The following is a 26,444-nucleotide window of genomic DNA, read 5'->3' as shown; positions in this document are numbered from 1 at the left end:
TTTGTTAATTACAACCACCCCTAGGCATTGCAGCCTTTCTGCAAGTTTTGGATAAACATCCAGGTGAGCAAGGCAGATAATGTCAGGTGCATGGGCCCCTATAGCAACAGACTATACATTGAGGGGTCTGGAGGGGCTGGCCCTTTTGCTGATTAGCGATGGGTGAAGTTGCAAGTTAAGAAAAAGTGTGCACTGCTCTGCAGATAGGGGATATAAGACTGTTCAACTATAAGGTAACTGGATTCTATAGCCTATTCGATGGGCATTTGGTTTCGAGTACCTGGATAGACTTACAGCATTCTCAAATTTGCAGGGATTCCTTTTTTTTTAAGCAAAACCCTGAAGCTTCTTTTCAAAACTGGTTTTCCATTTCTTCTTTTTCCAGTTATGCTTTTCACTTTGTATCTGCTCAAGTGTTCAGACTTTTTTTTAATTTTTTTTTTCTAGAATGTTTGACTTTTTTAGGCCTTGCTTGCACTGGCAAATTTAAGTTTGTGACTTTGTGGGGCAGCATAGATGTTCCATGCATTCCTGTAAAGGCAGCCACATTTTTTTTCAATTGGGATGTGGTGGCTACATGCACATCGCTGCTACTCCCAATCTGACAGCCATGCAAGTATGGATGCTATAAAATTGGGGACAGTGGCTGGATCCAAGCAGCTGCTGCATCCCATTAATGTGAATGAATATATGGGCATTGCATGTGTGCAGACTTAATGCCAGTGTGAATGAGGCCTTATAAATGGGGGCCCTACATTTTTATATGTGTTAATTGTGGAAAAAGTGGTCCATTGAATCAGCCCCAACTCTGCTGATACACCCCTCTCCTATACATTGCCATTGCTTTTTTTTTTTGGCCTTTTCACCCTTAAGAGATGTATGGCCAAAGCTTTATTTTTTTGTCACTGCTCTTCTGGGTCACAGGAGTGCACTTAACTTTTGCTTTCACATGCCCCAGAGTCAGCTGATGGGGGGGGGGGGGGTGTATTGCCCAATACTAATGCTGCAGAATGGGAGCCAAGTATGAATATTTTATATAGCCCAAACATCTCCTTTAGAAACTAAGAATAGTGTGTTTCTGCTGCAGATTTTATTTTATTTTTTTCTCCCAGCAGAGATGATGTCCACTATGACTTATGATTGTGGAATTATTCAGAAACTGGACTTTTCCAGCAGTGATGAAGAGGGTGATGGCAAAGTCTCTGATCAGGGTTCTCTTGGCATAGCAAGCCCTAGTGATGCCATGGCATGGAGGACAGGGGGCAATCAGTTCCCAGTTACTCCCCAACGTAATGAGAGAGGAGTGTCTCCTTCAGGTACCTATATGGATGGAAGCCCCGGCAGTGATGGCTCTCCCCTAGCCAAGATTGACTCTGATGGAGATTGTCCTGGCACCCCCCTACATTACCACACATGGAAGAAGCTGAAGCTTTGTGACACACCTTTTACCCCAAAGGTAAAACTAACCTCTTATGGGGGATTGTGTATTAAGATGTTTTAGTAAAACTGTTGTATATTCCTCCTAAATGTTTCGAAAGCTTTCATCATCAGCTGTGATATGCAGAGAAGATTGGCAGGGATAAAACTGTGGCTAGACAACCAACTGCTATGTATTGTGCCATCAAACATTGCATCTGCTAAGCATGCAGTTGCTCCTTGAAGATGTAACATGCCCATCCCTTGTCTATTGGTAAATGGTGATGTTCAATGGGAATTACACAAGCAAGCAGTTTGTATTTTGTTCCTTGCCTAAATATGGGACATAACAGATGTTTAGTTTCCACCCTTGCAGGGACTAAAGTTAGAGGTGAACAATGATTTTCTGTTCTCCCCAGTTTGGTACAGAAGATGCTAATAAAGTGATTTTTTATTTTTATTTTTCTTCCCCCAGAGCTTGCTATACAATAACCTACCCTCACCCAGCAACAAGGTGCCCTGTCGGGGGCAGAGGATTATGAGGTTCATGACTGGAACGAGTGCAGAGCTGGATGACCCTGCCCTTGTCAATGTTAATCCGTTCACCCCCGAAACCTATCGTCAAATGCAGCTCAATGGCAAGAGGAAGGCAGAATCCAGCAGGTGAAATAAACTGTTTGACATGGTCGACTTTACTAAGACAAAGATCTAAAATCAAACTTATTTTACAGTAGATCAGGGAAACCACTTGTTTTAAGATGGGGAGTTTTACTTTTAAAGCAGAACTTTACCCATAACATGTTTTTTTAGTAAACTCCTTCCACGTTAATTGTGCTTGTGCTGTAAATTTCCTCCAGCATTGCTCCTGTTTCTTCTTGCTGTAGGCTGCCATTTTGCTGAAGCCCAGAGCCCCTGAACAGCAGTAAATCATAAAGCCGAACTAAACCCATCTATGGTTTAAAGTTACTTTCGTGGAAACCCAGGATTGGCAACGCTTGCATTTGCTTGTATCCTCATCCACACAGTCAAACCATAAAATGGCTGATGTTATAACTGACTGCATGTGCATCACCATGGCAGTTGCAGATCAAACAGAAGCAGATTCTTTGACTGTAAAGGAGGGTTTAATTCGGCTTTCTGTCAGCAGTGCCTAAAAAAAAAAATGGAGAGCAACTGAGTATGAGCAGGGTGAGGCAGTATATTACTGGATTTTAAACAGTATAGACCCTTATTTTTAATGTTTTACATAGCTATACCTGCAAAAAGGGGCCAGGGTAAAGTGATCTAGAAGGATTTAATTTTCTGACTTAAGTTGTAATTTAAGTACATCTGTCATGAGAGAAATGAAGGAGCTGTCTTTTTCTGCAAATGCTATTTGCCAAGATATACAGTTGTGCTCCTAAATTTGCATACCCTGGCAGAATTTGATTTCTTGGCTATTTCTCGGAGCATATTACTTTTTTTTTTCACTCATGGATAGTGTTTGGCTGAAGCTATTTATTTTCAATCAACTGTTTACTCTTTTTAACTCATCACAACAGAAACTACCCAAATGACCCTGATCAAAAGTTTACATACCCTGGTGCTTTTGGCCTGATAACATGCACACAAGTTGAGACCAAGGGGTTTGAATGGCTATTAAAGGTAACCACTCTCACCTGAGACCTGTTTGCTTGTAATTAATGTGTATAAAATGGCAATGAGTTTCTGGACTCCTGACAGACCCTTGCGTCTTTCAGCCACTGCTGCACTGTTTCTGGATTCTGAGTCATTGGGGAAAGCAAAGGAATTGTCAAAGGATCTGTGGGAAAAGGTAGTTGAACTGTATAAAACATGAAAGGGGTATAAATATATCCAAGGAATTGAGAATGCCAAACTCGAATCAAGAAGTGGAAAATGAGGGGTTCTGTTGAATCCAAACCACGATCAGGTAGACCAACTAAAATTTCAGCCACAACTGCCAGGAAAATGGTTTGGGATGCAAAGAAACACATAAGTAACTTTAGGTGAAATACAGGACACTGAAAACATGTGGTATGGCTGTTTGAAGATGCACAATGAGGAGGCACTTGAAGAAAGAAATTACTATGCAAATGGCACAAAGTATCTTGCTTACAAAGCTCCAAACAGCACAGACGGGCCTCAAACCTTCTAGAACAGTCATTTGGAGCGATGAGACCAAAACTGAGCTTTTTGGTCACCACCATAAATGCTACATTTTGGAGAGTAGTCAATAAGGCCCAGTGGCGGTGCATTCATAGAGGGCGCAGGAGCGCCGCCACCTCTCTCTCCTGCACCGCTCTCACCAATAGATAAATTCATGCAATGCATAAATCTATTGTCACCGCTTCCTCCCCCTATTCAGGTGTCTGGCCTCTTGTCTGGTGCCAGTAATCTGAATTACAGCAGCGGGGTTTCTTTGGTAGTGCCTGATTAGAGTGGTCAGCTCTAATAGGCATCCATATTAGAGCCGTGGGCTCTAATAGGCCTTCCAAAAAGGTAAATGGCTGTGCGTTTGCGGTTTACAGTGTTGTGCTAGAGAGGCGAATAATAATCAGGTTGCTGGGTCTGTTACCTGTCACCTGATTGGCTGGAATCGCAGGCGCTGTGATTGGACACCTACCAGGCATCCAATCATGGGAGAAGACATCGGGGTTGGATTTGGAGGACACCACTTGCCGCCTGCCACCGTCACCTGCTTCATGCTAGAGAAAAGGCAAGTGCCGGGCAGACGGCTTTTGGTGGGAACGCGGCAGCGTTTGATAGCACAGTGAGGCTGCAATTGATGGGGGGTTTTTCTGAATTTTTCAGTTTTTGTGCCCCCCAAAAATTTTGCGCACCAGCCGCCACTGATGAGGCCTATGATGAAAGGTACAGAGGTGGATTGATGATGATTTGGGGATATGTGAGCTACAAAGGCACAGGAAATTTGGTCAAAATTGATGGCAAGATAAATGCTGTTATAAAATACTGGAGGAACATTTGTTTTCAACAGCCAGGAAGCTGTGCATGGAATGTACTTGGACATTCCAATATGACAATGATCCAGAACACAAATTAAATTCGACCTGTCATTGGCTACAGCAGAACAGAGTGAAGATTCTGGAGTGGCCATCTCGGTCTCCTGACCTCAATATCATTGAGCCACTCTGGGAGATTCATTGCAATTCATACAAGACAGTCCAAGAATTTACAGGAACTGAAGGCTTTTTGCCAAGAGGAATGGGCAGCTTTACTATCCAAGATAAAGAGCCTCATCCACAAATACTAGACTTCAAGCTGTCTTTTTGATAAAGGGGGCAATACAGGGTATTAAGAACTGAGATATGTAAACGTTTGATCAGGGTCATTTGAGTAGTTTCTGTTGCCATTATGATTTAAAGGTAAAGACAAAAAACACACCCTGTAAGGCAAAGGCATAATGAGCTAGTATGCATAGCATACTGGCTGATTATGAATAACTTGCCTGAGAACGAAGACCCTGAAGTGGTCCTCAGTCTTCCTCTTCGACTTCCGGGTCTTGCTGCTCGGGCGCTGTGATTTGCTGGAGCCGCGGTGACGTCACTCCCTCGCATGCACACGGGAGCCGACACTCGCGGCAAATCGCCGTGATCTGCGGCCTGCCCAGTGTGCCTGCATGTCGCTGTCTACGGTGCATGCGCCATAGACAGCGGTGCCTGTCTTCGGGTAAATATCTCCTAAACCTATACGGTTTAGGAGATATTTCTTGGACCTACAGGTAAGCCTTCATCTAGGCTTACCTGTAGGTCAAAGTGGTTTGTAAGGGTTTACAACCACTTTAAAGAGTAAACAGTTGATAATGGCTTCAGCCAAACACTAACCATGAGTGAAAACATTGTTGTTCATATTCTCTGAAAAATGGCCAAGAAATCATAAATCCTGTCGGGGTATGTAAACTTGAGAGCACAACTGTATTTAAAGTATATGTGATGCATAGTCACTTTGGATAAAATAGGGAAGGGAATGCGTTAAGTTGAGCAGGGTGTGTGTTTTTTTTTTTTTTTTTTTTTTCCTTTGCATCGGTTAAAATTTTTGATTTTCTGCCACTTTAACCCTGTGTCCTGCTGACCATTGTCAATCTCCCATTAGAGGGAGATTCACCCTCTTTGTTCTGTTATCCTCAAAAGTGAAGTCAATGAAAATCATCCTAAATTTTGGGTTGACGACAGAACAGTAGAGAATTGTTTCAATGGGGACACTAGTTCTGGTGGCAACGCCCCAGGATTCCCTCACTTTAAAAGGAATTCTCTTGGTTCCTGTTTTGGCTATGGGACAAAGTGAAGAGGGGGGGGGGGGGGGGAGAGAAAGCTTTATCATGGGTTATCTTTTCTTTCTCCATCCTAAATACAACCTTTTTTGCACAAAGATTCCATGATCTAGAAAAAAAAGCACACAGTGAAGTCTGACTTTGTCCAATGATTTAAAAAAAATTGCATCTAGTTGCCAATTTTTATTATCTTGTATTCAGCTGATGGATCACTGCACCCAAGAGACATAATGGGGAATGCATGGTGTCTGACCCTCTAGAATGTCATGTCTCTGCATGCAAATTGTGTACTTGGAGACAGATGAATGAATTTATTGGAGGCATGGTGGGAGACGTATGTAATAAAGGCAGCACTCAATAAGGACTGCAGTAACTTGACTTTATTGTAAGAAGGGTAAAAAATAATCCATTAAATCTAGCCCTGCTGATGTGTTAAACCAATCATGGCTACGATTAAAGCTCATCTCCAGCTTTACTTTCATTTAGCCAAAACTATTCCCTACACAAACATGTGCACCCACTGAGCATGCTGTGTAAACTGTGTAGCCGTGGCATACAGGAGTGTAGTGGCAGCTGGTGTTTTTGTTTTCAGTCGGGCCCCTCACTTTACCCCAAATCAAGGGCAGTGCTCTGGGTGGCAGCTTCTCTCTGGGGCAGTAGGTGGCTGCTGTCTCGGTTCCCCGGCATCTCCTCCTGGCGGATAAACTGATAGCATCTCCTTTCGGCCAATTAGGTGGGCTTCCTGCCTGGCCAGGAGGAGAATCCATGTTAGAATATCAAATATTAATTCGCTATTGTAACACAACTGGGTGTATTTCAGGTGCAGTGCTCTGCACTCTGAGCCCACCCTTCTTTCTTTTTTTTTTTTTTTTTTCCTTTTTTTTCCTTTTTTTTCGCATGAGTGACACAATTGCATTGGGCCAAGTGGTACTCTGAATTCATTGACAAAGCTTCCTATGAATGGCTAAGATTCCTCCAATTGACTGAGTTGGGAATTGATGTTCGTCCACCTCTCAGACTCAGTGTATATTTGAATATTACTTGGTGTATAAATGAATGGATGTCCAGTTTCTTTTAGCTTTCTTAGATGGAAACTAATGGGCAGAGCCTATCCATAAGGATGTCCATATTGCTGCCTCTGGCTGCATTATTTCAAAATGCAGCCTCAGTCTTGGACCTAATATGGATGAAATGTGCCTGTTCTTTTTGGCTATCTAGGTGTTATACAGCTTCCTACAATAGAATATTCTACTACATTACATGTCCCTTAAACATGCCTATCACAGGTCGCATTAGATGTGACGTTCAATCAGAACAAGAACAGATGTGAATTTTTTTTTTTTTTTTTTTTTTTTTTTTTTTTTAGAAAACCTGTGAAATGTCTTACCGGTTTTAATGCCATCTAAGTATAATTTTATCTTAATTTTATTTATTTTTTCTTAGCAACGATCCACCACCAAAACACAGGGAGAAGGAGCATTCAGCTCCAGTGTTCTCTCAGGTTTGTACTTGTCACCAGCAGTTGCTGAAGTTGATGATCATGATGCATTTTCTGTCAACACTGTTCACAAGTAGTTAACGTTTGTCATTTTAGAGGCTTGTTTTGCGTGAAACAAACATGGTGTCCAGGTACAAAAAAGAATTCTTGGAGATCGAGAGGATTGGATCGGGTGAGTTTGGAGCAGTCTTCAAGTGCGTGAAGCGCTTGGATGGCTGTGTCTACGCCATAAAGCGCTCCAAGAAGCCATTAGCTGGCTCCACTGATGAGTGAGTATTGATAACCTTTTGAAGCAACCTTGTTTATATATGGTGCTGATATGTAACTGTCTATGTTCAGCCTTTTCCGACAGCTTAAGACTATGCCCAATGTGGTGCTGTTACAGGTTGCCAAGCAGGATTTCTTGGATGTAGTTTGGTAAAAAAAATAGTCTGTAAGCAGGACAGACTAAACCCCCCCCCCCCCCCCCCCCCCCAGTGGGATAAGTGTTTTGTGTCGTGAATTGGCTAAGAGGTTGTGGACACCTGACCACTCTGCATACACAAAGTATGTAGATAACTCCCCAAATAGCTTTTCCAATGAAGGGTGCTGTTAATGCTACAATATATAAAGACATTGTAGACAATTGCGCCTTTTCACATTTGTGGCAAGATTGGGGAGAGCATCTTTTCTGTTCTAGCATAACTGCCTTATAAATTAAGCTTATGCTTGAACTTTTTTTTGTAGGAAGAATTTTGATCCTAACTAAGCAAGGAACATTTGTCCTCTGCCTACAGCAAACAGTTGTGGCTGTAAAAGTAAATGTTCCTCATCAATTCAAGGTGTTAAGACTGTTCGCACCCCCTCTAGCTACCAATTAGGTTTGTGGATCCTTGCTAGCAAAAGAATGAGGTAAAATCTGCACAACTGTCCCCCATAGCATACCTTGATTAAACCTTAAAATTGGCATATGTGATCGTTAACTCGAATGTTACAAACGTATAGCTTGCATATTCAATTGACAAGTGCCCATGGCTGAACTATCTAGCTGCTTTGTAGACCAGAATTAAGCTACATGCAGGATGTGTGGTTGCATTGAAGATTTATTCTCACCTTTTTGTTCTGATGGCACTGTGGGGCTCAGTGACGCTGGTCAAAAAGAGGATAATCTCAGAAAAGACACAGTTGGCAAAACTTGTCTAGAACTTTTTTCTTATGCTTAAAGCAGAATGTCCAGGGTCTTTCTGCAAACATTGTAGCGTTCTTGGCTACTCAAGAATTTTTAAGCTGGATGCACACCATACAGCTTGTTAAATTTCCTTTAGCTTTACCTTCAACTATGTAGTGCATGGGCCGGCTTGATGGCATACCATTTGAAAATGTTTGACCTAATGTATTGGTAAATCCTAAAGGAAAGTTGTAGTGTAGCCAGCTTTACCATCCTTGAAAATGCAGGGTTTGTGCAGAAGCCAGGACAGCCCTAAATTTCCAAAATGATCAACTGGTAATTATTACATTAACAGATATAGAACAAAACCCTTTCAACCGTATTAACAGATAAGTGTACTTGTACGCCAACTAACTTCTCTAAATGTTTCTGGCCCTACAGACAGCTGGCAATGCGGGAGGTCTATGCCCATGCAGTGTTGGGTCACCACCCACATGTAGTTCGCTATTACTCTGCCTGGGCTGAGGATGACCACATGATCATTCAAAATGAGTACTGCAATGGTAAGAAAACTTCAATCAAGTTATTATGTGGCGTATCTTTGCTGCATGTATGATGTAGGAAGGTGATACATCAAAGGCTTCATGACTGAAGCTGAGAAATTTCACTTAAGCTTTTGGATAAGTCTTATTGTGAGTAATCCAACCTGCTGAGCGGAGTAGGATCCACTTCTAAGTGCTGCTTTCTTGACAGGTTGTGATCTCCTTGCTAAAGCTTGGTGTTGATGCCAAGAAGAGTTGCATTATTTCAGGCTTACCTGCCAAGCAATTGGGGTGCTTGTGTTTCTTGGAGGCTTAACGGGGTGACAGGTGGAGGCTGACAGGTGGAAGTGCTATTTGCAAGAAACTGGTCTCTGCCCAGTTTAAGATTTAAGCTCACTTCTGTTCCCTGTTCTGTCTACATCACAAGGTAGACCAGAAATAAAGTTTAATCTTCCAACTGGGGAGACAGATGGCAATAAAAAAAAATGAATAAATCCATATTGTGTGTGTCAGGAGGGGAGGAAGCTGTCTCTTGCTGTCTCTTGCTGTCTCTTGCTGTCTCTTGCTGTCTCTTGCTGTCTCTTGCTGTCTCTTGCTGTCTCTTGCTGTCTCTTGCTGTCTCTTGCTGTCTCTTGCTGTCTCTTGCTGTCTCTTGCTGTCTCTTTTCTCCCTGGAGAGACCGCTTAAGTGGCGGTATTGCTGCAATATACAAATCTTTGACCGGTAACTAGCATTGGGAGGAAACTATTTGACCTAAGGGCTCTAAAGATATGCAATCATTCAATGTATTTGGATGAAAAGCTGTTCAATCTCAAACTGTGCAAAAGGAGTGTTACGCTTTAAAAGTATATGGGACTCCCTTGAATCAGTAAAAATGCTTGCTGGAGGCAGCCTGATGGCATCCCTACAGCAGGAAGACCCAGCTGTCCCAGAGCCCACATTGTTGTCTTCCCCAGCCACCTGCTAGACATTGGCTGAAGCTCAAACCTTCAGGCTACCTATAGGACTCTCACCATTCCTTGTTCTGGAAACATCCAGAAAGGAAGGAGGGGCAATCAAATCTGCAGCTTGTGAACTCTAAAAAAACAAACTACATACAGTAATTCAATTTGAAATGACTGTTTTTTTTTTTTGTTTTTTTTTTTTATATTGGTAAATGTTTGGTCATTTGCAATGATGCCATGCTAGTGTTTTTCATGAAGTGTTTGCTGTCAGGTGGAAGTCTTCAGGACCAAATCGTGGAGAACGCAAAGTCTGGCCAGCTGGTGATAGAGCAGGAGCTGAAGGAGATTCTTCTACAAGTGTCCATGGGGTTGAAATACATCCATAGCTCTGGTCTGGTGCACATGGACATCAAGCCAAGTTGGTACCAAGTAGATGCTATAAATTCTATAGAAATGTCCTCTTAAAGCTACAAAGAGCAGAAAGCTGCCAATGTTCAGCTACACTTATGTGCTGGAGGTTTCATGCTCATTAGGACCTTGGCTGGTTGACAATATGGCTTGCCCAAAAAATGTTTGGCTATTCCACTGCACAAGCACATGTAGGATACTCTTGAAAAAGTAAATATTTGCCCTAATCCACAGTAATGGCAAGCTTTTTTTCATACCAGTTCACAAGTTATGTTGAGTACCCTGAAGCAACTCTTCTCTAGTGTTGCCACTATGCTTTCATGGCCGAAATATAACTAGATAAGGGGCCAGGGAAATGAGCAATTGAGTGGAGACTTACTGAAGTTGGGTAATATGTAAAAGTAACCCATAACATCAAATTTGTACAGTTCTGACCTCATTCCAAAAGAATAGCTAATCACATTTTAGGTTATAATGCCTTCAAAGACATGCACCTGCACTTATCTATCAGTTTTCTGTCAGGCAATATCTTCATCTGTCGGAAGATGACAGAGGCAGGACAAGAAGACAGTGATGGAGAAGATGAACATTCCTCTGCCAGTGTCCTGTATAAAATAGGTGAGACTTTTGTAGCATCCACAAGGCTCTTAGATTTATGTAAAGTGGTCAGTCATGTGAGTTCCCACAAAACAGGGCAGCCATTTTTAAACTGTTATCTCTGACCTACTGGCAGTAAAGTCTGGTTGAGGGACCCATCTGCATAAAGCATTGGAAAAACATTTTTATACAAACTGATAACACATTTTCCATCTACAAAGAGTGTTTTCTAGTCCAGGCCATTCAGATGACTGGTCTACAGAAAAGTTTGTAAAAACTGAATTTGTTTTTCTAGGTGACCTTGGTCATGTGGCATCCACCACCAATCCACAAGTTGAAGAAGGGGACATCAGATTCCTGGCAAATGAAATTCTACAGGAGGTAACTTTGAATGGCAAAAAGATTGAGGCTGACTATAAATGTGCGTTGCAGTAAAGCAACACCCCAACCTGGCACTCAAAGCACACTGCCACACATAGCTGAGAGAAGTGACTTTTTTTTTTTTTTTTTTTTTTTTTTTGCATTGGCAGACAATACAAAACCGATGGGATGGCTTAATGCAATGAACACTGATGTGTGGAATACCACATGTCAATTTGCATACAATAACTCAACAAAACACACTTTAGAGTGGTGAATGGACCTCAGGGGAAATTAGGACAGCTGGTAGTGTACATGGCTGCTCATGTGGTGGTTGACTGCATTAGCACATAAGACTCTTCTGGAATGGACCTCCCACCTGTCAGGCAAGAATCCTTGTACACAGCAGGAGTACTTCTTGCAGGTCTGGATGACATGTCTTTTCAACACCCATATCTGCTTCGTCAACTCAGTCGCAGGTAGCAATGTAGTGGTAGTGTATAAAACTGCCTCTTAAAGATTAGAGCCCAGTCCTAAATTGATTTGTTTAGGACCAGTTCACACCAGATGCAGTTCTATTTTTTTTTTCTGCACCAATACAGTAAGTTCCGGTCCGGTTTCTGCACCGGAAACTGACTGCATGGGGTGAACTAGAGCCATTGGAATGCATGAAAACACTGTGCATGCAGTTTTAGTGCAGAAAAAAAGCACACGAATGGTCTGGTGTGAACTGGCCCTTAATGTAAAATGAATATGCAGCTTTTATTCTACCGACTTGTTCAGGCACTTATTTTAGGTTGGCAATGGTCTAACCATGCTCTGTCACCTAGTTTAATGCATCCCAGGTGAACAAGCAGCATGGTCCAATGTCACAATCGGGGAAACCCACCCTGAGAAAAGTTATGCAGCCATTGCTGGACCTCACGTAGACAAGTGTGAAAGGCTAAGTATCAGCAGCACTGAGATATTATGGGAAAAAACATGGAAATTGTTTGTCATGTTTAGAAAGCCTAATGTCATCGATTAAATTTAGTTATAATTTGTAAACGGCTAATGCATGGATCATTTGTGTGTGTGTATGTATGTGTGTGTGTGTATATATATGTATGTATGTATGTATGTGTGTGTATATATATATATATATATATATATGTATATATATATATATATATATATATATATATATATATATATATATATATATATATATATATATATATATATATATATATAATAAACTTTTGTGGAATAGCAAGTACTGGTGGAACACTAATTTTAAAGGGGTGGCTGTGGTAATGCATTTACCCTCCAGTTGCATATTATGCGTTGAGGCTAGAACACAAGGGGGAAGATTTATTAAAACTGGTGCACACAGAATTTGGTGCAACTGTGCATAGTAACCAATCGGTGTGTTCAATTAAGCTTTGTCAAAAGAGCCTAGAAGCTGACTGGTTGCACCAAATTCTGTGTGTAACAGTTTAAGTCAATCAACCACACTTAACAAGCCTGCAGAACCTGGCTGCAATGGACTATAGCATATGTACATTAAAGTGGTAACTGTAAAGAAAAGAAAGTTCCTTTAATGCAGGATATACAGAATAGTGCTTGTGCAGTGTCATTTGCTCGTCTCTGCTGTAAAATACCTGGTTGAGCCTGCTTTTTCCAGTACCCCCCTTAGTTTGCTGACCATGGCTGCTTATCAATGATACTATGGTCAGTTTACGTGCCTCTGCCTCTTCTCCCCACCCCCTGCCTTTTTTTAATGTGGAGCATCTGTAGCATGCATAAAACATGCTGCAGCAAAGTCAAATCCCATTTTAAAATGACTCGTATGGATTTGGATACTAGCCCCAAGCCAAAATGGTCATACCAGACCCTTATTTAGGCATGCAGCCTTGGAAGGTAACTAAGGCGCGGGGGGGGGGGGGCATACCAGGCCACATGCCCTCAGCATGGGGGAGGGAGGTTGGTCCTCTGGGGTCACCCCAAAGGGTCTCATTCCCACAACCATGGCCAGTGGTTGTGGGGGGGGTCTGCAGGCCAGGGACTTTAGCAAGGAGGCCCCCAGATCCTGACCCCCCCCCCCATGTGAATGAGTATTGGGTACCTGATACACTCCACCTATTCGCCATACCAGGGACGTAGCTATTGGGGTCGGGTGTTCAACCCCCCCCCCCCCTCCCCGAGCATCCTGGCAAATGCCCAGACAGTATCCGTGCTGTTTAGCCTCGGCTCAGTAGAAGCAATCAGAGTTCCACAGCCAGCCCCCCCTTCTATTGTGCCCCACCCCTTCAGTTTAATAAGGGGTCCCCCTGAAAAGCATGAAATGACTGCGGTCTCAGATGCTGCCAACTGACAGTGCACAGTTGAGGGGACTCCTAGACTTGCGGTATCATGACACAGCCGAAGGGAGACTGGGGATACAGAAGTTTTCCTACGTCTGAGGTGTGGTAAGTGGGGAGGCATCAATTTTCTATTTTAGGCTGGGTTCACACCGCTGCGGCAGCGAGAACCGGATGTGATTTGCAGTGCAAATCACATCCGATCTCTGTGCGATGCGAGTTCAGCCATACAGATAGTATGGCTGAATTCGCATCGCACCCGCCGCAAACTCGCACGGGACCCTTTTTTGGTCCGCAGCAGAATCGGATCGCATGGGTGTTCACACCATGCGATCCGTTTCCTGTCAGAGTTTGCAGATCGCACTGCGATATGTGAACTGATCTGGGGGTGTCATTAACATTTCACTGACACTCCCAGCAGTCCACATAGGGCAGTGTGAACTGCCGGCGGGAGGCATGCGATGCGGGAAAATGCCGCGGATTCGCGGCGTTCCCGCATCGCTCCGGTGTGAACCCAGCCTTAGGAAGAGAAAATTGAGCACTGTCCGTGATTCACTTTTTTTTTTTTTTTTTTTCTTCTTTTTTTTTTTATCTGCATAAACATAGACAGGACAAGCTTTTGGGGTATGTCCCCTTCTTCAAGATCCAAGCAGTACTGCTTTACAAATTTTTAAGCAGAATGTAAACACATCTGAGGGAAAGGAGAGAGAGAAGCCAAAAAACAAATGCAAATCAATAGCAATAAAGATAGCAGCAGAGTTAGTGCAATAAGTCAGAGGGAGAGCTACAGAATGGAGGGGGTCGTAAAACTTTAGTATAATGGGTACGGAAACCTATATCTAAATTCAGGCCATTATTTTTTGTCAAAGCATTATCATTCTTAGTTCAAAGGTTTTCCTTTCCTGGATAGGTGTGAAATTCCCTTTTAAGAGCTAAAACATTGAGGTCTCCTATGGGTGGTCTGGTTGTGAGAAGTGATGTCCCACAGGTGTGCATAAACGGTCTTTATGTTCCTTGATGGTATGTCTGTGTAAATTCATCCTCACTTGCAACTTCTGTCCTGTTTCACCAACATTAAGGTCCTTTACTGCACCTTTTTGTTTTTGATGAGGTACACCACATTACTGGAGGTACAGTTGTAAGATCCCATGATATTGAAGGTCCCATTTGTTTGTGTGACACTTTTTGGATAGGTTGATTTGGTTGCATAGTTTGCAGCGTTTTTTATTGCAGGGTTTGCTTCGATTATTTGTGACTTCATAATCGGAGTGAAGTTTCCTGCTGATTAGCTTGTGTCTGAGGTTGGGTGGTGTCTGAAAGCCAATAATGGGGGTTGTTAAAATATTCCTTTCAGTTTCATCCCCTGTTATAATGGGTTGCAAATCTTTTTGATCCCTTCTAGTGCTGGGTTGTATGTGGTGACTAGAGGTACTCGGTTATTTGAATTTTTTTTATATTTTTTTTTTCCTCTGTGTATTGGAGATTTTCTCTTCAGGTTTTCAAGGCTGCTGTGTTTATGCTGTTGATGGTTTTGTCTTTGTAACCTTTCTTATGGAAGGAGTCTGCCAGTGTTCTGAGATTTTTATCTGTCTTCTGGGCCTAAACAAATTTGGTGGTATCTGATGGCCTGTTTTTAGTGTATTGGGGGCAAAAACTGGAACTGAAGATGGCTGCATCGGTCAGTCTGTTTTCTGTATATCGACGTGTGAAGCTTGTGATCCCTGATGTATACAGTAGTGTCTAAGAAGTTGACGTGTTTGAATAATCCATTTTTAGTTACCGTATTTGCCGGCGTATAAGACGACCTTTTACACTTAAAAAAACTGAGCAAAAAGGAGGGGTCGTCTTATACGCCGGGTCCGCTGCTGGGATGCCTTCTGGCTGTCCGGTATTACTGTATGTAGCTTCGGCTACATACAGTATATACCACTGAACCAGTCCCAGTGAGCGATGTATTCAAATGAATACAGAGCCTGCTCGGATTGGAGCAGCAATCTCTGCCAATCCGAGCAGGCTACACACAGTAGCCTGCTCCGATTGGCTTTGAGAGTGAGGCGCGGGCTGATGATGTAACAGCCTCCGCCAATCCCAGCAGGCTTTGTATTCATTAATAGAATACATTGCTCGCCGTGATTGGCTCCAGCACCAGAAGGAAGAAGGAAATGGCTCCAGCAAGAACGAAGAAGAAGAGGGATATGAAGCGTCGGAAGCCTCGGAATCGGGGGTCGTCTTAAACGGTGAGTACGGGCAAAACATTTTAACTGTGCAGGTTTTTAGGGGGTCGTCTTGTATGCCGGGTCGTCTTATACGCCGGCAAATACGGTACCTTATTTTCCGGCGTATAAGACTACCTTTTACCATGTAAAAAAATTGGCCAAAAAGCAGGGGTCGTCTTATACGCCGGGTCAGCCCCTCGGGTGGCTGCTTGGTGTTCGGTAATACGGTATGTAGCTTCGGCTACATACAGTATATACCGCTGAGCCAATCCTGGTGAGCGATGTATTCAAATGAATATGAAGCCTGCTCGGATTGGAGGAACGACCTCTGCCAATCCGAGCAGGCTACTCTGTAGCCTGCTCGGATTGGCTTGGAGAGTCAGAGAGGCGCGGGCTGAAGATGTTACAGCCTCTGCCAATCCAAGCAGGCTTTGTATTCATAGAATACATCGCTCGCCGTGATTGGCTCCAGCAAATGCAGGAAGAAGGAAGAAATATGAAGCCTCGAAAGCCGGGTCATCTTATACGGTAAGTACAGTTTTAAAAGTGTTTTTGTCATGTAAGATTAGGGGGTCGCCTTATACACCGGCAAATACAGTAGATGAAAAGTGATCAATGAGAAGAATTGGTTTAGATTTTCTTCACCTTCAGTCCATATCATATCAATATAGGGATACTCTTTATGACTTTTGTATGCTGTTCAGGAATTTGTCTTCCAGGTCAGCCATAAATTTGCATATTGGGGTGCCATTTTGCTTCCCATAGCAATACCCATACACTGGAGATGGAGGTCATTATTGAAAGTGAAGTAGTTGTGTGTAAGAATGAATTCAATGAGCTGTGTCACATCCTCAGCAGTGTATTTGTGGTTTGAGGATAAGAATCTGACATGCTGTCAACCCATCCTTGTGAGGGATGTTGCTGTGCAGAGATTCTACATCCATAGTGACTAGAAGTGTATTTGGTGGTAATTGTATATTGTTAAGCTTGTTCAGAAAATCAGTAGCGTTTTGCAGGAAACTTGCATTGTTCATGACTAAAGGTTTTAACATGTTTTATACAAGGCCTGAGATGTTCGGTAAGTGTATTCATACCGGTTATAATGGGTCTGCCTGGATTTCCTGCCTTGTGAATCTTGAGCAGCATGTAGAAGTCTCCAATTTATGGATTAACCAGAATCGCATTGATGAATTCTGAATGTAGGTGGCTTGGTATTGTCGCAATGAAACCTTTTAGTTGCTTAGTAAAATTGCTTAGTTCATAATTCGAAATCTTTGGGTGAGAGGGTATTGCCGGAGGGAGAGATTTTTGCTTTGGTGATTCTTGGGAGGGAGAGGGTTATTTTTCTTGCCTAGTCCGCTGATTACTCAGTTCTCAGCCTTCAGTAAGCAAAGAGTGGTGACTGCCAGTCCTTTGCTCTGCCCCTGCTCCCCCAAGCTCACTGGAATGCCAGGCTGTCGAGGTGGCAGGAGCGGCTGGCTCAGGGTCTCTGCGGCTCACCGAGAGGCTGAATGAGCTGCTGGTCCAGGCATCTGGGTGAATGCTGACTTTAAAGTTAGATTCTTTCCATAGCCTGGATCTGCTGAGATGTCAGCTGACAGCGGGCTAAAAATGGGTCAAAAGTGTATACTGCAAATACCTGCACATGGGATCAGATGTTCCAATCTCTGCTCAGCCTGTACACCTGAGGGATGGGCTGAAAAGAGCCAAAGCTGTCTGCTGCTGTAAATGCACATCCAGTGGTTACCTGCAGGTAGGGATACGTTTTTGCCCTTGGATAAAATCTCTCTGCATCCGGGGTCTCTAACAGCAGGTGACCACTGTGATCCAGGGTTTGTTAGTGTGTTGCACATTAATCAATGTGGGGAGTAATGTAGATGATACCGAATGTTCTGCAGGAGTGCCGGCAAGGGATGGAGCTCCTGTAGTCACTGAAGGGAAGAGACAAAAATCCCTGGTACCGCAGAGCCATGGAGTCCTATGTAGTAATGGAAGAGACTACTTCAGCCTGGGTTCCCACCAGGCCACACCCCAATGTGTTTTGCTTTGTCCCCTGGAGCTTAAACATTGGGCCCACTGGATGTGCAGATACATGTTGGCAGCAGTGGCTCTTTTCAGCCCATCACTCAAATGAACAGGCTGAGCAGATCCCAAAAGTTAAACATCTGGGATCCTGGCTGTCGGTATTCATGGTATATTTGCCATTCCTTGGCCATTTAGAATATATGAATGACATCTAAAGTCTGGTTCACACAAATGTCTTTGTGTTTGTGTCTTTTTTTTATTTTTTCCCCAACCCAATGGGCTGAAGGAAAAATGGGGAGCTTAGAAGGAGCTCACTGTACTGAGTGCGTTGCATTCTAGCCAGTTGAATGGGGGTAATTTGCTGCACTGCAAAGTCGCATGGTTTTTACTGTACCTCTCCCAACATAAGTGTAAATGATGCCTTTAAGATTGTAAGACCTAAACCCCCCCCCAGCGAGTAAAAAGTAGACGGCCCTGCCATTCACCAAAAGTGTACAAAAGGCAATAAACAATTTTTTTGACAAAACCAAAAGACTGGTGCATGCTGGGCCTGTGATGTCACAAGGGTGCGAGGCCACCCGGTGACATTGCTAGGTGGCCCCCACCCAGGGGCGTACCAATATGGGGGCGGGTGGTGCGGTCCGCCCCGGGTGCCACACTTTGGGGGGGTGTCAGTGGCCAAGTGACTTTGATATGGGGGTGATTTCCGCACCCAAGTCGGGGTGACACCGTCAGATCATCTCAAGGGCATCCCTGCTGTCTCTGGTTGCTCATTTTTACTTTCGTTTTTTTAGAACACCCCCGTGCCATGACCACAATGGACTGTTCCAGACTGTTCAGTGAGTGACTGTATTCCCTCCTAATAGCTCCGCCTCCACCCACCACTGCTGCTGCCTGTGTGTGTCTGTCTCATCTCTCTCCGCTGGGGTGGCTGCTTCCACACAGTGAATACAGAGTCCTCCCTAGCTGACTGAGAGCCTGAGGTGGTGAGTGGAGGGGGGTATTGATGTAAGAAGAGGCTGCAGCCTGCAGAATTGTGTCTACCCCTGTGCTGGTCTATGGTAGGGGGTCAGTGACTGTGATTGCTATATCCACCACTCCCTCTCCCTGCCATGTGTATTGTGTAGCTGTCTGACCTGATTGGGGGGGGGGGTTGATGTAAGAAGGGTCTGGAGGAGTTTGTCTACCCCTGCCATGTGCTGGTCTGGGGGGGGGGGGGGGGGGTCAGGGTGATTGCTGTGTCCCCCTCCCCCTGCCATGTGTATAGTGTACTAGCTGATGGGGGGGGGGGGGTTGATGTAAGAAGAGGCTGGAGTATTGTGTCTACCCTGTGCTGATCTGAGGGGGGGGGGGGGGGAGTCAGGGTGACTGCTGTGTCCATCACCCCCTCCCCCTGGCATGTGTATAGTGTAGCTGACCTGATGGGGGAGGGGGGATTTCAGAATGCAGATATGTCCTATATACAGGGTGCAGATATGTCCTATATACAGGGTGCAAAATGCAGATATGTCCTATATACAGGGTGCAGATATGTCCTATATACAGGGTGCAGATATGTCCTATATACAGGGTGCAGATATGTCCTATATACAGGGTGCAGATATGTCCTATATACAGGGTGCAGATATGTCCTATATACAGGGTGCAGATATGTCCTATATACAGGGTGCAGATATGTCCTATATACAGGGTGCAGATATGTCCTATATACAGGGTGCAGATATGTCCTATATACAGGGTGCAGAATGCAGATATGTCCTATATACAGGGTGCAGATATGTCCTATATACAGGGTGCAGATATGTCCTATATACAGGGTGCAGATATGTCCTATATACAGGGTGCGGAATGCAGATATGTCCTATATACAGGGGCGCGGAATGCAGATATGTCCTATATACAGGGCGCGGAATGCAGATATGTCCTATATACAGGGCGCGGAATGCAGATATGTCCTATATACAGGGCGCGGAATGCAGATATGTCCTATATACAGGGCGCGGAATGCAGATATGTCCTATATACAGGGCGCGGAATGCAGATATGTCCTATATACAGGGCGCGGAATGCAGATATGTCCTATATACAGGGCGCGGAATGCAGATATGTCCTATATACAGGGTGCAGAATGCAGATATGTCCTATATACAGGGTGCAGAATGCAGATATGTCCTATATACAGGGTGCAGAATGCAGATATGTCCTATATACAGGGTGCAGAATGCAGATATGTCCTATATACAGGGTGCAGATATGTCCTATATACAGGGTGCAGAATGCAGATATGTCCTATATACAGGGCGCAGAATGCAGATATGTCCTATATACAGGGTGCAAAATGCAGATATGTCCTATATACAGGGTGCAGATATGTCCTATATACAGGGTGCAGAATGCAGATATGTCCTATATACAGGGCGCAGAATGCAGATATGTCCTATATACAGGGCGCAGAATGCAGATATGTCCTATATACAGGGTGCAGATATGTCCTATATACAGGGCGCAGAATGCAGATATGTCCTATATACAGGGCGCAGAATGCAGATATGTCCTATATACAGGGTGCAGATATGTCCTATATACAGGGTGCAGATATGTCCTATATACAGGGTGCAAAATGCAGATATGTCCTATATACAGGGTGCAGATATGTCCTATATACAGGGTGCAGAATGCAGATATATCCTATACAGGGCGCAGAATGAAGATATGTCCTATATACAGGGTGCAAATATGTCCTATATACAGGGTGCAGAATGCAGATATATCCTATACAGGGCGCAGAATGCAGATATGTCCTATATACAGGGTGCAGATATGTCCTATATACAGGGCGCAGAATGCAGATATGTCCTATATACAGGGTGCAGATATGTCCTATATACAGGGTGCAGATATGTCCTATATACAGGGTGCAAAATGCAGATATGTCCTATATACAGGGTGCAGATATGTCCTATATACAGGGTGCAGAATGCAGATATATCCTATACAGGGCGCAGAATGAAGATATGTCCTATATACAGGGTGCAAATATGTCCTATATACAGGGTGCAGAATGCAGATATATCCTATACAGGGCGCAGAATGCAGATATGTCCTATATACAGGGTGCAGAATGCAGATATGTCCTATATACAGGGCGCAGAATGCAGATATGTCCTATATACAGGGTGCAGATATGTCCTATATACAGGGTGCAGATATGTCCTATATACAGGGTGCAGATATGTCCTATATACAGGGTGCAGATATGTCCTATATACAGGGTGCAGATATGTCCTATATACAGGGTGCAGATATGTCCTATATACAGGGTGCAGATATGTCCTATATACAGGGTGCAGATATGTCCTATATACAGGGTGCAGATATGTCCTATATACAGGGTGCAGATATGTCCTATATACAGGGTGCAGATATGTCCTATATACAGGGTGCAGATATGTCCTATATACAGGGTGCAGATATGTCCTATATACAGGGTGCAGATATGTCCTATATACAGGGCGCGGAATGCAGATATGTCCTATATACAGGGCGCGGAATGCAGATATGTCCTATATACAGGGCGCGGAATGCAGATATGTCCTATATACAGGGTGCGGAATGCAGATATGTCCTATATACAGGGTGCAGATATGTCCTATATACAGGGTGCAGAATGCAGATATGTCCTATATACAGGGCGCAGAATGCAGATATGTCCTATATACAGGGCGCAGAATGCAGATATGTCCTATATACAGGGTGCAGATATGTCCTATATACAGGGTGCAGATATGTCCTATATACAGGGTGCAGATATGTCCTATATACAGGGTGCAGATATGTCCTATATACAGGGTGCAAAATGCAGATATGTCCTATATACAGGGTGCAAAATGCAGATATGTCCTATATACAGGGTGCAAAATGCAGATATGTCCTATATACAGGGTGCAGATATGTCCTATATACAGGGTGCAAATATGTCCTATATACAGGGTGCAGAATGCAGATATGTCCTATATACAGGGTGCAAATATGTCCTATATACAGGGTGCAGAATGCAGATATATCCTATACAGGGCGCAGAATGCAGATATGTCCTATATACAGGGCGCAGAATGCAGATATGTCCTATATACAGGGCGCAGGGTGCAGATATGTCCTATATACAGGGCGCAGGGTGCAGATATGTCCTATATACAGGGTGCAGATATGTCCTATATACAGGGTGCAAATATGTCCTATATACAGGGTGCAGAATGCAGATATATCCTATACAGGGCGCAGAATGCAGATATGTCCTATACAGGGCGCAGAATGAAGATATGTCCTATACAGGGCGCAGAATGAAGATATGTCCTATATACAGGGCGCAGAATGCAGATATGCCCTATATACAGGGCGCAGAATGCAGATATGTCCTATATACAGGGCGTAGAATGCAGATATGTCCTATATACAGGGTGCAGAATCCAGGCGTGTGCTGTATACAATAAATATTCTTGAGAAAATGGAAAATAAATCGTGGGTGCTTTTTCATTTTAAATGGGGGGGGGGGGGTGCCAGATGTAGGATCCGCCCCGGGTGCCAAATGCTCTAGGTACGCCCCTGCCCCCACCCCTCGCCTAAGTGTGTGGGTTTTTTGTGAATTGGTAGGGGTGCCTGATACTCATTCACATAGAAGGGGGCCAGTATCTGGGGGGGCCCTTATTAAAGTGGGCTTCCAAAATCCAATAAGCCTCCTGCCTGCAGACCCCCATAATGACAAGCCATGGTTGTGGGGATGAGGCCCTTGTCCCAATCAACATGAGTGCTTTTGGGGTGGGGGGGCATGTGGCCTGGTATGGTTCAGGGGGGTGCTTGCACATCCAATCCCCAAGCCATCTTTTTTTTCTGCTGTCAGCAGGGAAACCCATTGACAGCTGATGACTCATTGGTTGGGTTCCTGGCCCCGCTCCTTAACCAGCTTACACTGAGCCCTGGTTGGGCAAAGCTTTTCATTGCAGGGTGTTCGGTGAATGACCAAATAGGCAAATGTTCACCCCGAACTGTGTATGTATATTATGTAATTTTTTAATATTTCAGCTGAGCATTTAGCATTTTGCCTGTTCAGCTTTAACATTAAATTGAGGGCTGTTCTGCATGGTCAAGATTTGGCTCTATTTCTTATTCAGATGGATCTGTCAGTGCTGACAATCTTCCTTTCTTCCTTGCAGGATTACAGCCAGCTCCCCAAGGCTGACCTTTTTGCTCTTGGACTCACAATTACCGTAGCTGCTGGCGTGGGCCCTCTTCCGTGCAATGACGACAATTGGCATTACATCAGAAAAGGCAACTTGCCAGATATTCCCCAGTCCCTCTCACCTGCCTTCCATGACTTGCTTAAGGTACAGAGCTTGAATAATGCTCACTTACTAGGCAGCATCTGTGGCTGCTTATTAATCGGCCTAAATTACTGCTGGTCACCAAGCTGCAGGGAATGCCTTGTGTTGCTGATGAGGTGCCCCTGTGATCTTCAAATGGTTTGTAAAAAGAATGCTCTAGTATCCACAATATAGTGCTACAGCAGGTCATATCTCCAACAGATGAACTTGTGACTTCACCATAATTGCCCCAATGATTATGATGCAAAATGTCCTCTTTGCTTTGGTGGAATTTGTAGAAAAATGTGACTTGGTGTTCCAGCATGACCATGTGATAACATTGAGTGACATGATCACATGACTTGGTTAACAATCAATGACCCCTACCACTGTTTATAACGTGTACCCAGAAAGCATTTTTAATTTTTTTTTTTTTATTTTTTTTTTTTTGGAAACCCTTAAGCATTTACAGCCTTCTGAACCCTTAATGGCTTTATGATTGCCCCCCCCCCCCTCCCCCCAATTTGACTCTGCAATTCGCAAATGTAAATTTTTGGTAAATTTCAGTGAATGGAATCTTTCATTCATCCCTAGTCACTAGAAAGTCTAAAGTTTGATCGCTTGGGTTTATTTTCACTTTATTGCCTTTTTTACCTTCCTGTTTGCATCAAGTAAACCCAACTTTAGAACTGTCTGCTTTATAGGGAACCTGTCTGGGTCAGAGTATGGAAGATGATGCTGACTTGTTTTGATGTAGCAAAGTACTGCCTCATTGCCCAATGAGTTGCTGATCTGAAACAAGCATTAGCTAGTGAAGCTACGTAATAACCAGACTTAAATGTTAGTGACTTGTTGGGTGGTAAAGGTTAACAGCCTGAAGATTACACCTTCCAAAAAGAGTCTGTAATAGTATATTTTCATGTGTGTTTTTTTTTTTTTTTTTACTTGGCAAGTTTGAAAGTTCTAGTTTAAAATATCTAATTCTACCTTGCAGCAACTGATTCATCCAAACCCAGGGTTAAGACCATCTGCTGCTGCCTTGGTGAAGCACTCTGTCCTGAGACGATCGGTTGGGAAGGCAGCACAGCTCCAGAAACAATTGAATGTAGAGAAATTTAAGACTGCCATGCTGGAGAGGTTGGTGGTTGATCTATTTTGGAGTTAATTTTGGTTTGAAAAATGTGTAACCCAGTATCCAAATGCATTTTCAGTGAAAACAAACTTGCTCGGGTTCTTGGCCACCAATGTATGGGAAACGTCCTGTAGAGCTTTGAAGAACAATGGGGGTAGCCTGTTGAAGTTGCACATCCTAGATGTCCTGGAGTGATGCCTAGGCTGGGAACCTCAGCCTGGACTCAAACCAGGCCACATCCCAAATGCGTTTCACTCTGCCCTCTGAGCTTGATCACTCCAGGACATCCTAGATGTGTGACCTCCTAGGGGCTATCCCATTGTTCTTTAAAAGAATGGAGCTCACACAGCAGGCTAACCACACTGCTGCTAATTCTGAGTCAGACTATCAGTGATTACTGGCAGCATCTCCAGGTAAAGAAAACATGATTCCAAACAATGTAAAATATAGGTTTACATACCCTGTTTTTAAATATGTAACCTGTTTTTTCTTTCTTCAGGGAACTGAAAGCTGCAAAACTTGCCCAGAATTCTGGGAAGGATGAATGCACAGATCTACCCTCTCAATCTGATATCTTCTGCCGGGGTAGAAAACGCTTGGTAGGGGGTAAAAACACTCGTTCCTTAAGTTTTACCTGTGGTGGTTATTAGTAGCAATTCACATTGACTATCGTCCAGCTGCCGAACAATGCCTACATCTTCAAGCTTATCGTTTTTCAGTGACTAGGGGACCACTGCTGCAAAACTTTTGTATCCAAGAGCTAATGTGATCTCGGTCCAAATATTTAAAGATGGCTTCTGATAGCCCAAACTTCTTACACAAAGATCTAACAGCCTTTTGCTATCTAGCCTTTTGCTATCTACCCTTTTTCCTGTCCGTGGTTTTTCTGATCAGCTTGTGTTTGTTGCTTTGTCCTATATACACTGTATAAGTTGGCTTCTGGGCTACACAATTCACTTTAAGGATTTGACTTTATTTTTTATGTAATAATTTACTTCAATGCACTTTTTTAAGTTATATTTTAAATAAAATTTTAAGTCTGAAGTCTTAATGGTCTTTGTATTGAAGATATATAAATTCTTAAATTCTGCCCTTGAGCAGTTTTTGTTTAAATAAAATGGAAATCTGCTTTCAAGGCCAACTCCACTTTTGTGGGGAAAAATAAATAAAAGGGCACATACAATTGCAACACAAGTTCACTTGTAATTGAATATTTAAATATTACTTTTCCGTTTCTATGTACAGTTCTGTAATTTTCTGTGAAATGCAATATTGCTACCTGTGGGTCTTATGCATACAGAACGCCCCCCAGATATGCAATTTCCTGGGACAATCAGTCAGCCAATCACACAAGTCTGCACTAGATACAAATTAAACATCAGGTGTCCCCTGCAACAAATTTAATTTCTTTAGCATACATCATGGGACATATAGGCCACCTTCAGATGATAGACACTGGCACACCCTAAACAGGAAGTTGACTTCCTATATAACCCTTCCCCCAGTGGGGCGGGGGGGCGCACCTCAGTTTTTCGCCAGTGTCTAAGGTGCTCGTCGCCAGTGATGTATAACTCTGTTAAAATAAATGGAGTTGCTTAACGCAGTTACTTTAGAGGGTAACGAGTAATCTGATTACTTTTTCCCTCATGGTAACTCTGTTCCCATTACTTGGGCGGCATTGCTGCAATGACTTCTACCACCCGGGAGGCCTGCCGTGGCTGCACTGCCTGGCTGTTAGTTCCGCTGGCTTTCACCCACTGAGCTGAGACTCAGACTGTTCCATCCCACCCTGCCTATCCAAAGAGAATGTAGCGAGGCGGACACTGAAAAATGACCAGCTGACACCAATCGAGGCTCTACTCCTGAAGAAAGGCATCCCTGGAGGCTTTCAAGTAAGTGACCATTTGAATTGCAGTGCAATCGATCCATCCAAAGTCCTTCACCACCTCTGCTTCTTACTGATCCCATCCCTACCAACCCACCATCACTTCTACAACAGAGGTGGGGGGGTATGGTAGGGATGAGATCGGTAAGAGGCAGAGGTGGTGTGGGAGAGGATGGCACCACCACCACCGCTGCCTGCCACCCCTGTCAGTTACTTTGCTGAGTAACTAACTAATTTTCCAATGTAGTAACCGAGTTACTAACACAATTACTTTTTTAAAGTAAGAT

At 43.6% G+C, this 26,444-nt stretch overlaps 1 protein-coding gene across 3 annotated transcripts; it reads left to right on the top strand.

Moving 5' to 3' along the window:
- LOC143960539 (wee1-like protein kinase 2) lies at positions 1 to 25,316 on the top strand. Of its 3 annotated transcripts, none has more exons than XM_077469244.1 (12): positions 1 to 63; positions 1,113 to 1,456; positions 1,892 to 2,079; positions 7,148 to 7,205; positions 7,299 to 7,471; positions 8,791 to 8,912; positions 10,107 to 10,253; positions 10,766 to 10,861; positions 11,136 to 11,221; positions 22,994 to 23,164; positions 24,135 to 24,277; positions 24,772 to 25,316. In XM_077469244.1, the coding sequence occupies exons 2-12, from the start codon at positions 1,118 to 1,120 to the stop codon at positions 24,920 to 24,922; spliced, it is 1,674 nt and encodes a 557-aa protein (XP_077325370.1). In that variant the 5' UTR covers positions 1 to 63; positions 1,113 to 1,117; the 3' UTR covers positions 24,923 to 25,316. The 3 variants fall into 3 exon arrangements, with proteins under 3 accessions (XP_077325370.1, XP_077325369.1, XP_077325368.1); XM_077469243.1 differs by lacking the exon at positions 1 to 63 and adding an exon at positions 100 to 233 and having other exon boundaries at positions 1,116 to 1,456; XM_077469242.1 differs by lacking the exon at positions 1 to 63 and adding an exon at positions 100 to 233.
- The last annotated feature ends 1,128 nt before the right edge of the window (positions 25,317 to 26,444 follow it).

This window comes from Lithobates pipiens, unplaced genomic scaffold, assembly GCF_037356315.1.
Source record: "Lithobates pipiens isolate NorthernLeopardFrog02 unplaced genomic scaffold, aLitPip1_a1.2 Scaffold_8, whole genome shotgun sequence".
NCBI lineage: Eukaryota > Metazoa > Chordata > Amphibia > Anura > Ranidae > Lithobates > Lithobates pipiens.
Note: the sequence above shows the minus strand (reverse complement) of the source record. Positions and strands in the feature narration are given on the sequence as shown.